We start from the raw sequence: 13253 nt of genomic DNA, 5'->3' as shown, positions 1-13253 counted from the left end.
CAGGGTTTTTGGCCCAGCTGCGTTTCTGTTTACAAATGCAAAGGCTCTGAAAGAAATCCCTGTCATTCATCTCTGGCACAGCCTCCAGACTCTTTGACTTCATTTGACACATCTAATACTTAGTTACGGCTGTGATGTGTGTGTGCGCAAAAGCACATAAGGGGCCGACAGGGATACACACCGTTTGCTGCACCAAACAGCTTCCTGCCCAAAATTCTCGTCCACCTGGAACTTCAGAATGTGAACTTCCTGGGAAATGGACTCTTTGCAGAGGTAAGTAGCCAGATGAAAGTGAAGTCACACTGAATTGTGGTGGGCCCTAATCCATTGGCTGCGTCCTTCGCTGACGGTCACGTGCACACACAGGGAGAAGGGCATGGGAGGATGAAGGGACCACAGGGTTGCTGGCATCACCGGAGGCCAGGAGAGAGGCAGGCACAGACCCTCCTCCTGACACTCCAGATAGAGCCGATGCTGCTGACACCTCGATGTCAGACTTCGGGCGTCTGGCACTGTGATCATTTGTTATGGCAAATTATTTTAAGCTTTTAGGGCTAAATTTTTCCAATAAAAATAAGTTAGTAAAGAAGTTACCCACATTTTATGCTGGAACCTTTGGCTCTGCCACTTAGGTATGAAATCTTGAACAACTCATTAGATATATGAAGGTCTCACTCGCTTTATCTGTAAAATGGGGATGTCAGCATCCACTCTGCTCACTTCCCGCATTGCTACTCCAGTCTCCCTGGACCCTCTCTCACGACCCACATCCACTCTTCCTCCCACACGGCTCTAGTGGCCGGGACCGCCTCTCCATCCTCCCCGCCACCCCTGTCTCTAGTCCACGTCTCAGCCCCCCGCAGATCCACTTCACCGAAATACCACCACAGGTTCCTTTGCTCTTTGTGACCCCTCAACAGTCTCTAATCACCTATTAAATTAAGTCCAAACTTCTTCATTTAACTAAAGACCCTCTACGTTTGGAGCCCCACTTGCCTGCCACCTTTATCACTCACCACTTGCTTCCCTGGTTCTAAACCAGGGTCAGAGACGACCTTTGAACCTGGAGCCTTGCCCTGCATGGCTCCTCCCCCACCTGAGCCGTTTCCAGCCTGAGGTCTCCTCCTGCTGCCCCACGATGGAGGGGACTTCCCTTTCCTCTGAGTTCCTAAAGCACAAACCCTCAGCATCTTACGTATTTTGATTACCACCCATTAAAATGCAAACAAGTTTTGAGAAATAAAACTTTATTCACTATTGTGCCTAGCATGCAATCTCATGGAGAGTGGGTGCTCAGTACATACTATCACATAAATGAATAACAATTAATTATAAAGCACTTCAGTCTTAGGGCATTAACACAGGTTTTAAAAATTAAAAAAATATTTAGATAGAAATGATATTCAGCAAGAACCACAACACTAGTTATAAAACACGGAAACACTCCCCTGACGCCCCTGCACCCTGGACACTGCAGGCAGCTCTCGGCCCCTGGAAGCATCTGCAGTCCCACAGCCTCATGGCCAAAAGGGCCAGTGTCCTGCTCTGCTCAGGCAGCCAGGGCCAGCTGGTGCGGGCAGTGTCCCTTCCGACTGATCAATACCTGTGAGGTGACAGTTAAATATTTTTATAATGACTAGATTATAAATAAAATTTAATTATACAATTTGAAAACGGTGCTTCTCCTCACTGCAACATCTCCCAAAAGAGCAGATTCATGAATAGAACAGGAAAATAATACTTTGTCAGTCTCTGTAGATCTAGGGCATATCCATTAAGACTCAGTCTTCATGTAAAGCAGAAGATAGGCAGTTTCCCTCCTACAGAGAATAAAATGCAACATCATAGCGGAAATGAAACATTCACAGTTAACTGATACATTATTAATTCACAACAGCATAAAGGTCAGCCAACTTCCCAGACTGCTGGATAAAGTGTTCATCTGTCCACCATCGCAGAGGAGACCACCACCACTACACTGGGGTCACTCGGCATCTGAATCAGGGGCTGGCAACCAGGAACCCACGAGTCCAATGAAGTCCACTGGCACACGGCCACACTCTGTCACCCACGGACGTCTGTGGCTGCTTTCGGCTACAGAGGCAGTGTTGAACAGCCGCAATAGAGACTGTGTGGCCCACAAAGCCTAAAATACTGATTCCCTGGCCCCTTTTTAGAGAGTTTGCCACACTCCGTCCTAATTAATGGGGGAGGGAAGCTGCTGACAACCAGGAAGTGACAAAGAGTGAGCACCCAAGAGAGGTGCTTGTAAGAGGAGAGGAAGGTTGGAGGAGGATTTCGAACACAAGTTCCACCCAGTTCATGACTGTTCAAGTGAGCTGCTCAACTTCCGCGGCTGAACCCTCTCCAGTGTCACCTCTGGGGCACGATGACCCCGCAACTCCGCTAGCGCACTTCCAAAGTCTCCGCTTTGATTTCACCCAGCTCTTCTCTTTCCAGCTTCCCCTCTACTGTTACTGATTTTTAAAAATACAGGTATTGATATTTACTAAATACAAGCTACTGACCCAGACGGAGAAAGTGGAAAAAGGTGATCCTTGCCCCCAATGAGTACATGGGCTACAGTGACAGTTATGTCAGCAAATGGGCAGAAAACCGTGGGGCCCTTTCCGTGAAGGAGGTACATTCCGAACACAGTGGGGGCTCGTGAGGAGCCCCTGCAGATCGGCCTGAGTGGGGCAGGGGGAAGCCACACACAGGGTATGCAGGCAGGGTTGGGCTGCCGCCTTGGTGATGAGCTCACAGAGGGGAACGCTGGCCAGGTCCTGTGGGTGCAAAGCCAGGGGGAGGACACGGGGGCATAGGAGCTACTTCCTCTTCCGTTGTGTCTGGTGGAGTGTAAACTCTGAGAAAACCATTCTGGCCGGATGGCCCAGTTGGTTGGAGGGTTGTCCTGTACACCTAAGGGCTACAGGTCCAATTCTCAGTTAGGGCACATGCCTAGGTTGTGGGTTTGGTCCCTAGTCTGGGCGCATATGGGAGGCAACCAATCGATGTTTATCTCTCTCTCTCAAATCAATTTAAAAAAACCATATCCTCGGGTGAGGATCAAAAAAGTAAATAGATAAACTAAACTGTGAGAAAATCATGGTGCAGTAGGGTGGATATGAAAGATGAAGCTGACCGAGCCCATGAGCGTTTCCACAGCAGTTGAGGGCCCTGTACAAGCTCAGGGGGCTTCGCCCACTCAAACACGTCTCTTACCAGCGGTAGCTGCGATTGCCGTAGGTACACCGGATGTCTTCCCAGGACACCTGGATGCACACAGACACACAGAGTGAAGCACCCAGAGAGCACAGGGTGCTGCCTTCCGCCTCCCTCACTCCTCCCAACAAACTTCCCCGGGGACGCTCGAGGCCCACAGCGTCTGCTGATAAACGCCACGGAAGCAAAGGGTCTCTTCCGCCTTCCCCTCTCTGTTTAAATGTGGTTATGCTCGGCCTGGGGTTCTAATTTCACATTTCTACCTCTCCCTGCTTTCCTTAAGTTTCCCCCTCACAGCCTGGAGCTGCAGGGCGCTACTGAGCTTATTAGCACGCGGAAACCCTAGAGGTCGAGCCAAGTGGACTCTGGGACAGCGCTAAGCCGGATGGGGACTTCATGCAGAAAACAGCTGTCATGCCCATACACCGTCCCACACCGAGAGGCCAGGGCCACACCGTGGCTCGGGTGACTTCGAAGACCCACCCAGCCCTGGGCTCAGAAGACGCCGGAGAGCGCTAGCTGGGGGCCACGCAGTTTTGGGCAGTGTGGCTCACCTCACACACACTGGAGTCGTTGAAGCAGAACCACCGTCCATCTGCGGAGTTCCGGATGTAGGCGCAGTAATGGCCAAAGTTGGGCAGCCCGACGTGCGCGATCACCGCAAAGAGCTCAAACTGCCCTCCGAGCTGGAAGGACCGCAGAACAGGCAACTCACCCATGGCCCTGCTTTCCCAGCCCTGCCTTAGAATAAGGAGACGTTTCCTTGCACATTTGTCTGGAATCTACTCCACGCCAGGCCTGGGGCCTCAAGGGACCTTCAAAACAGTCCCTGACTTCGAGAACGTTGCTGTTAAGTAAGCCAGAATCAGAATGCTGTGTTTTATACCAGGTGGTATTACAGGCAAATTCAGGAAAACCCACTGTTGCCCAGTAAAGGAAAAGGCACACCAGCTGAGGAAAGGCTGAGGAGCTGGGGAAGAGCACCCCAGATGTAAGACATGCTTGCAGGGACCTGCAGAATGAACAAGATCGGTGGACAAGCCCTGGGAAGGGGGCCACCTGAACACGCACCCAGAAGCCACCGAGGTTCCACAGCACAGCAATGCGGCGCGTCCTGACCATGTGAACACGGGACGGGAGTGGGGAGTGCCTCACCTGGCCTTCGCCATCGCAGGGGGAAGTGTCCTCCGTCAGAAGGACCTGACCTAGGTCCAGTCTCTGGGGGAAATGCAGGGAACTGCAGAGTTTTTCTGTCCGTGAATTCCTGACAGAGAACCGCATGAGGTGGATTGTCAAGGTCTGGGGCAAACCTGTCGGCTTCAAGACCTACGAAAGCAAAATCACTGTGGAGCTGAAGCCCTCGGGCACTGGAAATGGGGAGAGAGCACAGCTGACGTGGGAGGAGGGACGCAGGAGGACTCGATGCAAAGTGGGGCCCCAGTGGAGACCGAAGTCCTGAGCTGCCCAGGTTCGGTTCTGCAGCTGCACAGAACCCAGGGCCACAGTGGAGTCAGCTGGTGGAACTCCTCCAGCCTCGAGGGAAAATTCTTCCTCAGGACCCTGGGCTGCCTGGGGCTCTGTGAAGGGTCTCTCAGGGGCAGGCCCTTCTGGGAGGTGCCAATCTCAGGAGGGAGTACCTGCTGGCCGCAGGTCCTCCTCCCACAGTGCTTGCAGAAGCACCTGCTCTCTCTGGACAGCGGCCTGGGCTGGAAGAAGCAGTGAAGGGCCTCCTCCTGTCCACAGAACGAGAAAACAAGCAGGGTTGGCGTTTCCCGTTCGGGGCACAGCCTGGCCCTGCAAGCGGGAAGTCAGCTTCCCTTCTGGTGTCTCCACGTCCCCAGTGTTGGGTCCAGACTGGGGTCCGTGGTGGAATGGTGCAAAGTGCCTGCTGATCAGAGGGGAAAACAGGACAGGGCACCTGAAAGCATAAATAGGAGAAAAGAAATTTTTTGCCAAATCAAAGGAAAACTTAGCCAGAGCCATGCAAAGAAGACAGAAATGATTTTCAAATGCCAAGCGTGAACTGTAGAAGCCCGATTGCTGAACTAAGGAAGCAGGAAGATGAAGGGGTTCAACAAAAAGACATTTTATAAGGAACAGACAGAGAAACAGCATAGAGACAGTCAGACAGAGAGGGGTGGAGGGGTGGGGGGACTAAGGGGGCGTGAGGGGGGGATACATGAAACAGAGACTGCTGGGGTGGTGGGCACACGAAATGTGTGTGCAGATGTGTCACTGACTTGTGCACTTGAAACCTGAGTGGTTTGGCGAACCGATGTCCCCCTACGACCTCGATACACTTATAGGGGGGCTCTGGGCTGTGAGAGAACAGGAAACTCACCAAGAGAAACCCCTTACCAGTGTCCCCAGGAGGTGTGAGTCCGCATCGAAGAGAGAGAGTGGGAGGGTCAGCATGCTGCTGTCCGTGCTGCTCTCCCCAGCACAGTCCAGGCACACGAAGGTCTCCCGCATCTGGATCGTGTGCAGGGCCCGCAGCCGCTCAGCCTGCATGGGAGGAGGGAGGGTGGGGGTGAAAAGGGCTCGCAGCCATCCACAGGCCAGGCCAGGGCAATGTGCAGAGCTGGAGCCGGCCCACCGAAGCTCAAGGAATGGCAGCTACTGGCGCTCCCTGCTCTCCTCAGAAAGGCGCAGACAATGACATTAATACCGCGGAGCTGTGATCTGCATTCGATGACTCTCTCTTTCCACCCTCTCTACACATCTCGCTGACCACTGCTGAGTGGGCTGAATGGGCGGCACCTTAAACCTGCGCTCGGCCCTGGCGTCTCACCAGGTCCACGTCCGTCATCTGGTCCTTGATGAGGTTCCACACCGTGAGGTAGAGTTGAGCAGCATCGTGCTGGACAAACACTGGCCAAAGAGAAAGGCACGGCCCGATTAGCAAGTCCCCGAGGACACCGCTCAAACCCCGGGGCCTGGATGCCCGTGAGCACTCGCCACCGTGTCTTCCTGCCTTTGCCCTGTTTTCAGGCCCCATCTCCACGGGATGGCAGGTGCCACCAATGGGGAACGGGCTTGGTGCTGGTTGCTGAGAGCTGCTCTTAAAACTGAACATCCAAGTTTTCTGCCTCTGATTTGCCACCCACCCCCAGGGGCCTCCACTCAGGGACCCAACTAGATAGAACCAGCAGTCAGCGGTGCATTCTGCCCTGTCCGGGCCAGGCCAACACTTGACTTGGATGCCTATGGCCACTCGCTGCTCTGTGCCTTTATGGATTTTTCTCATCCACTTCCCTAAAAATCAAGCTGTTTCTCAATACTTGTATCTGAATCAGGTCCTCCCCAACAGTGTCCAGGAGAACAAGAAGAGAAAGGACCACTGCAGAGGTAGGGGAGGCAAGGGGGAAGCGGTGAATTCCATGCATGTGACGTAAGTGGGTGTAAGCCCCAAAACTAAGTGCAGAAGCCTAGGAGAGGGACCTAGGGAGACAGAGGAAATGAAAACACACCAAAGACTCTCTCACCAAAGGGCAAAACACAAAGACATTGCAAGAAGGGTCACTGTTGTGAGTGCACCAGACAGTCACATCTGCTGCCTCCACCCCACTTTATTTCCTTTGTGACACTAAGCAAAAAGGAAACGTTCTCGGGGCTTTGCTGCTGTGTGCCAATAACACCCACCCTGTGCCTGCAGAAACATGGGCTCTTCAAAACATTTTGGATCGACATCAACGCCTCCAACACAAGCGGTCCACCGTCTGCCAAACGTCACACTTAGTCCCTCTGCTCTCCCTTCCCCTCCTTTCCTCTCCTTCCTCTCCCTCTCGGTCTCCCGCACCCGCCCACCAGAGCACCAGGCCAGGAGCCGGTGCTGGGGGCTGTCTCACCCGGCACGTTGTGCTTCTGGAGGCAGCACACCAGCTCCATGGGCCGCACAGCCTTCTGCCGGCCGTCCTGCATCTTCTCCAGCAGCAAGAGCAGCTGGAAGGGCACGTTCCTCTTCTGCTCCTCCACACCCACTGGCACTTTTAACCTGCCGGGCAGCAACAGCCGTGAGCCCCCCTGGTTCTCTGGGTCGGGGGCACCCTGCGCACACTCAAGGGGACTTACTTCCAAAAGTCTTCATGCCCAGGCCACTCTGTGAACTGACTAAATCGGAATTTCCGGGGGTGGAAGCCAGTTATTGGAATTTTTCAGTGTTCCAAATTAGTTAAAAGATTTTATTTATTATTTTTCTAGAGAGGGGAGAAGGCAGGGAGAAAAAGAGGGAGAGGAACATTGATGTGCAAAAGAAACATCCATCGGTTGCCTCCTGCATGTCCCCCACGGCGGGGGGGGGGGGGGGGGTTGGCCTACCATCCAGGCATGTGCACTGACAAGGACTTGAACCAACAACGTTCTAGTTTCTGGGACAATGCCCAAATCAATGAGCCACAACAGTCAGGGTGGCATTTATATATTTTTTGAACTTATTAGGCGACTGTGTGGTCCAGAATGTACAGATCAAGACTTTCCTCTCGTGCCTTTTGAAAGAAAACTATAGTCGGAGTCACTGTGGACTTCTGGGCAAGAGGAAGAAGTAAGTAAAGGCTGCACTCACCTCCTCCCACAACCCCATCAACATTCTTGTGCAGCTAAATGACAGAGCAGCCATGATCCAGCGCGGCCTGAGTGAGATCCAGATGAACGGACGGCCGACAACTGGGGACGTGCAGATGCAGCCATGTGGGGGGGAGAGACATGCAGAACAGACTGGCCCCACACCCCTGCGCGGCAGCTAACATCAGGAGGGACGTCCCGGCTGCACAGGTCCCCGAGAAGTGAGGGAGCCCAGCCTCACACCAGGCCCTACAACCAGCCCAGGGTTCCAGTGGCAAGAGGAGGAGTCCCCCTAACTTCTGGCTGTGAAAGCCAGTGGGGACTGTGGCTGATGGAGACAGAGGGCTTCCCAGGAGTTCACGAACTCACCCACTGAGAGACTCCTTCCCTCTGCCCTCCAGCCATAAGGCAGCATCTCCCAAGGCACCAGGGAGACACACAGGGAGGAACTGAGGTGTCTGGCAGTGGGGTGAGGGCTGGAAGGCAGCTATACATGTGCTGGCCGAGGCCACGGTTCCGTCGATGATTCCCCCTCCCACCACAGAGCGGGCAGACTGGCCTCGCATCTGAGTCGCCATCGACCTGCTCACACTGTTTGTCCTGCCCTGTTGATTCCCTGAGACCCTCCCCAGTGAACCTGCAGAATCACCCAAGCTGTTTCTAGTGGCTTTTCCATACAAACAGAATGTCTTGGCTCATGCTGCAGACTTCCCTAAAGTCTCTCAAAGGTTCACAAGCCCCAAACAAGCAGCATCTGGCCTCACTGTGCGAAGCAGCCCCAGGCCCAACACTGACAACAGCTGGCGTCTGTTCACAGCTCAGTGTCTCTCAGGCCCCTCCGAGCTGAGCACAAGGGGCAATCACATGCACATCACTTTGTAGCTCACACCAGGTAGCTCCAGGCAGGCCAGAGTCAGCAGCTGACCTGGGCCTGTACCTCCTAAGAGGCCCCAGAACCAATACACTCGGTGGCCAGATGCAGACCACACCAGAGCACCGCCTAGCCACCCCTGAAATGTCACACCCAAAGGGCACCAGCTCCCACAACCAATCAGCCAGAGGGCCATTGCCTCACAATGGCATGCCCACAGCAGTCAAGGCGCAACCACAACAGGAAGGCACACAGAACCCACACCAGCAGTACAGCAAACGCACTGCCTCAGGTAAGCAGGGAGGCTGTGTCACTGGGCCCCACAGGACACCTACTACACACGGCCACTTGGCCCAGACCGAGAGTCACAGCAGCTCTACCTGATACACAGAAACACACACAAGCAGGCGGCCAAAGTGGGGAGATAAGGACACAGGTCCCAGATGAAAAAACAGAACAAAACTCCAAAAAAAGAGAACTGAACAGAATGGAGACAAGCCATCCACCTAATGCAGAGGTCAAGCCATGAGTTAGAAGTGTGCTCAGCGAGATGTCAGCGAGAACTTCAACAAAGGACAGGAAATGTGAAAATGGACATAGAAAACAGTTTAAAAAGCAGTCAGAAATCAGAAATACACTAACCGAATAAAGTTTACATCAGAGGCAATCAACAGAAGCAGAAGACAGAATCAGCAATTTTGAAGATGACAATTTTGAAAACAATCAGAACAGAAAAAAACTTTTTTTAAATGAGGATAGTTTAAAGGGCCTCGGGGACAACACCAAGCACAACACTCACACTGACAGCAGGAGGACAGAGGGAGAAAGGAACTGAAAGCTCATGTGAAGAAAGAGTGACAGAAAACTCCACCTGGAAATTGGAGACAATGTACTTGAATAACAAGTAAAAAAAAAAAGAAAATTCCCCTAAACTGGTGAAGGAAATAGACCTACAAGTCCAGGAGCACAGAGAGTCCCACACAAGATGAACCCAAAGAGGCCCACTCCAAGACAAATCATAATTAAAATGCCAAAGGTTGAAGACAAGGAGAGACTCTAAAAAGCACCAAGAGTAAAACAGTTAGTTACCTACAAGGGAGCTCCCATAAGACTGTCACCTGATTTCTCAACAGAAACTTTGCAACAAAAGATTGAAAGTGATGAAAAGCAGGGACCTACAAACAAGATTATTCTACCCTGCAAAGCTATCATTTAGAATCAAAGGATGGGTAAAGAGCTTCCCAGATAAACAGCCAAAGGAGTTCATCAACACCAAACTGGTATTACAAGAAATGTTAAGAGGACTTCATCAAGAAGAAGAAAAAAATAAAATAAAAAATATGATAATGAAATGGCAATAACTACCTATTAACAACTACTTCAAATGTAGATGAGTGAAATGCTCCAATCAAAAGACACAGGGTACCTGAACCGATAAGAAAACAAGGCCCTTACGCTTGCCGCCTACAAGAGACCCACTTCCGATGGAAAGATACACACAGATGAAAGCAAAGGGATGGGAGGACAGTTCACGTAAGCAGTAACAGAACTATCTGGCGCAGCCATACTTATACTACTCAAAACGGACTTTCAAAGAAAGGCTATAACAAGAGACAAAGAAGGGCCCGGCAATTCCACTTCTGGATATTTACTGGAAGAAACCCAAGGCACTAATTCGGAAAGACACATGCATCCGCATGTTCCTTACAGCACTGTTTGCAATTGCCAAGCTACAGAGGCAACTTCAGTGCCGCTGGCAGATGAGGGGATGAAGCAGGGGCGCATGGACGCAATGGACTGTAACTTGGCCATTAAATAAGAGTGGCAGCTTACCATCTGTGACAACACGGATGGACCTAGAGGGTCGTACACTAAGTGAAATAAGTCACACAGAGAAAGACAAATACCATATGAATTCACTTACACGTGGAATCTAAAACACAAAATAAAAGAAAATCCAAGATACTCATAAATACAAAGAACATTTTGATGCTCTCCAGACGGGAGTGGAGTTGGGGGAATGGGTGAACAAGGTAAGGGATTAAAAAGGACACATTGGGCCCTGGCTGGTGTGGCTCAGGGCCTTGAGTGTCTGCCTGTGAACCAAAGGGTCACTGATTCGGTTCCCAGTCAGGGCACATGCCTGGGCTGTGGACCAGGTCCCCAGTAGGGGGCGTATCAGAGGGAACCACACACTGATATTTTTCTCCCTCTCTTTCTCCCTCTCTTTCCCTCTTTCCAGAAACAAATCCTTTTAAAACTAGTGCACACTGGTAGTTACAGAACAGTCACAGGGATGTGCGCAGCACAAGGAACACAGTCACTAATATTGTAATGACTGTGGTGGTGCCAGGTCGATGCTGGACTTCTCCGGGTGATCACTTTGTGACTTACACAAGTGTCTAATCGCTGTGCTGAACACCTGGAACTAATACATACTGAATGTCAACTATAAGTGAAGAATGAGAAATTATTTTTAAAAAGTCCAAGTCACTGGAAATAACAGCATTTTGACAATACACGTAATACACATGTTTATGGCCTGAATAATAGTCTTACCTCTTCAGTATCTGGGTAAAGCCCACATTCCTAATCAACACCTGGATCAGGGAGTTAAGGCAACAGGTCTGCCCCAGGTTGTGCAAACCGACTGGGCCTGCAGAAAGAAGAGGAAAGGCACTGAGGACAAGGCCTGGCCAGGGACACAGCAGAAGTCACGTGGCTCTCAGAAATCTCCTTCAGGGCGCGAGATCCTGTGCAGCCCCTCAGAGAGAGGAAGAACTCCCTAGCGAGCTTGCAAACAGCGGTAGAGGAGAGATCCAGCAGGGGCTCTGAGAAGCGACTGGGCAATGGCAGTCAGTGCAGGGATCCGCTAGGAGAAGAGGTGTCCTGAGACACTGTGTGGCTTGCGTCACAGGTACACATGCCATTGTTGGGAGAACAAAGCAGTGAGAACCGATTCAGAAACTCTGTGCATGAAAATGACGACTTCCTGCCGGAGCTGAGTCACACAGGTGTCCTGGGGACTCAGCGGTAAAAGTCCTTTCACAGTGGCAAGGCCCTGCTCAGTCTTGCCCACACGGTTGGAGAAATTGAAACAGAGCTTATGGGGAGTCACTACAACCCAGTCTTACCTTCAGGGGTTGAAAACCACAAGGAACTCAGCAGGACGTCAGAAAACCGAAAGGCAACGTTGCTCTGACCCACTTGCAACCCACATCCCCTTCCCCAGCCAGCCTGGGGCTCCACAGTCCCCACAGGTGAGTGACTTAGGAGGGAGGATTCCTGAGACAGGGCAGTGAGGATGTAAAAATCCAGGGGTGGCAGGTCACAGAGTTGCACTCAGGAACCAGCAGAAGCGCTGGCCTCTGGACACACCTACACACAGGGGCTCGGGAGGCGGGAGGTGATGCTGAGGGCTCTGCCCAGCCTTGGTTTGAGGAGTCTCCCCCCCACAGCTCAGGTGCCCCCCCCCCCCCAGCAACTGCATGCAGTGGGACCTTTTACTCCCATTTACAGAAGCTGAAATGGAGGCACAAGAGATCAGGGGTCTGTCACCACAAAGCCCTACTGCCCAAGGTCTGGTGGGTGAACAAGATGGGTCTGCACAGTCGAAAGGGGGAGGGGAAGGTGGTAATGACCGTGAGGGCTGTCCCAGACCCCGAGGTGCGAGGGTAGCCGCTCCCTCTTCTTCTTCATGTTGCTGTTCTCTTGCTTGTTCTCAACAGGGTCCGCCGAGGGTTGCTGAGACTCAGCCAGGACTGATGCGCAGATGTCCTCAGGAACCAAAACACCTTGCCCATCAGTGACCACTCTGAAGTCCCCAGGCCTCTGGCTGGCTGGTCTTCAGCATGGCACGAGCTCACTCCCAGGAAGAGCCCTCCTGAGTGGGACGTCTGTGAAAATACAGCACAGGCCTTCAGGACAAGGGGCCGTGTGGGGGAGCGAAACGAGTGAGCAGGGAGACCAGAGACCCGCTGCCAAAGCTGCAGGGCAGCGGTTCCAGCCTTGGCCACCCACAGCTCACGTGACCTGATTACTGCAACTCTGCAGCACGCCAAAACATGTTACACTTTTTGCCAATCTGACATAAAATATATAGGTATAGTTTCAATTCATTCACACCAGATGGCTACTCCTGTGCTGGCTGTTGTCATTTCTCATTGGACCATCTGAGGGGAAAGAGTTCAGTGCCCCTGACTACACAGGCAGGTGGCGCATGCCGTAAACTCCCCACAGCACCACACTGTGCCGCACACGGTACCTGGAAACCACCAATCTGGGGCCAGATGAGAACTCGGCCCCACACCCACTCTCCTTGTCCCACATATCCGTTCTTAACTCAGCAGAGTGGGCACCCCACTTTCTCCACCCCCCACCCCAGGTTCTCTGTTCTGGCAAACCAGATATTCGCCGAGGGATGCAGACCAAGAAGCCTGGCGTCCCCTCGCTCTTCCTTCCCCAGCCCAAAGGTCCACGGGACTAGCCCTAGCCCTAGTGGCCTGAAGGCCGCTCACAAGCACTCACTGTTGTCCACACCCTTGACTTCCGGTGCAAAAGAAATGGAGTCAGAGCTGCTGCCCCAGGGGAAATGCCT

At 52.4% G+C, this 13253-nt stretch overlaps 1 protein-coding gene across 1 annotated transcript; it reads right to left on the bottom strand.

The window, feature by feature from the left end:
* Positions 1 to 1230: 1230 nt before the first annotated feature.
* On the bottom strand, positions 1231 to 12549 carry USP18 (ubiquitin specific peptidase 18). The gene is made up of 10 exons (XM_037058081.1): positions 12298 to 12549; positions 11216 to 11312; positions 7074 to 7219; positions 6017 to 6096; positions 5584 to 5730; positions 4863 to 4958; positions 4381 to 4551; positions 3780 to 3911; positions 3226 to 3275; positions 1231 to 1820 (listed from the first exon to the last, which is right to left on the bottom strand). The coding sequence occupies exons 1-10, from the start codon at positions 12353 to 12355 to the stop codon at positions 1775 to 1777; spliced, it is 1023 nt and encodes a 340-aa protein (XP_036913976.1). The 5' UTR covers positions 12356 to 12549; the 3' UTR covers positions 1231 to 1774.
* Positions 12550 to 13253: the final 704 nt, after the last annotated feature.

The sequence above is a fragment of the Sturnira hondurensis genome, unplaced genomic scaffold (genome assembly GCF_014824575.4).
Source record: "Sturnira hondurensis isolate 20B ecotype Veracruz unplaced genomic scaffold, ASM1482457v3 Scaffold0009812, whole genome shotgun sequence".
NCBI lineage: Eukaryota > Metazoa > Chordata > Mammalia > Chiroptera > Phyllostomidae > Sturnira > Sturnira hondurensis.
The sequence above is the reverse complement of the archived record's forward strand: the minus strand, read 5'-3'. Positions and strand labels throughout refer to the sequence as shown.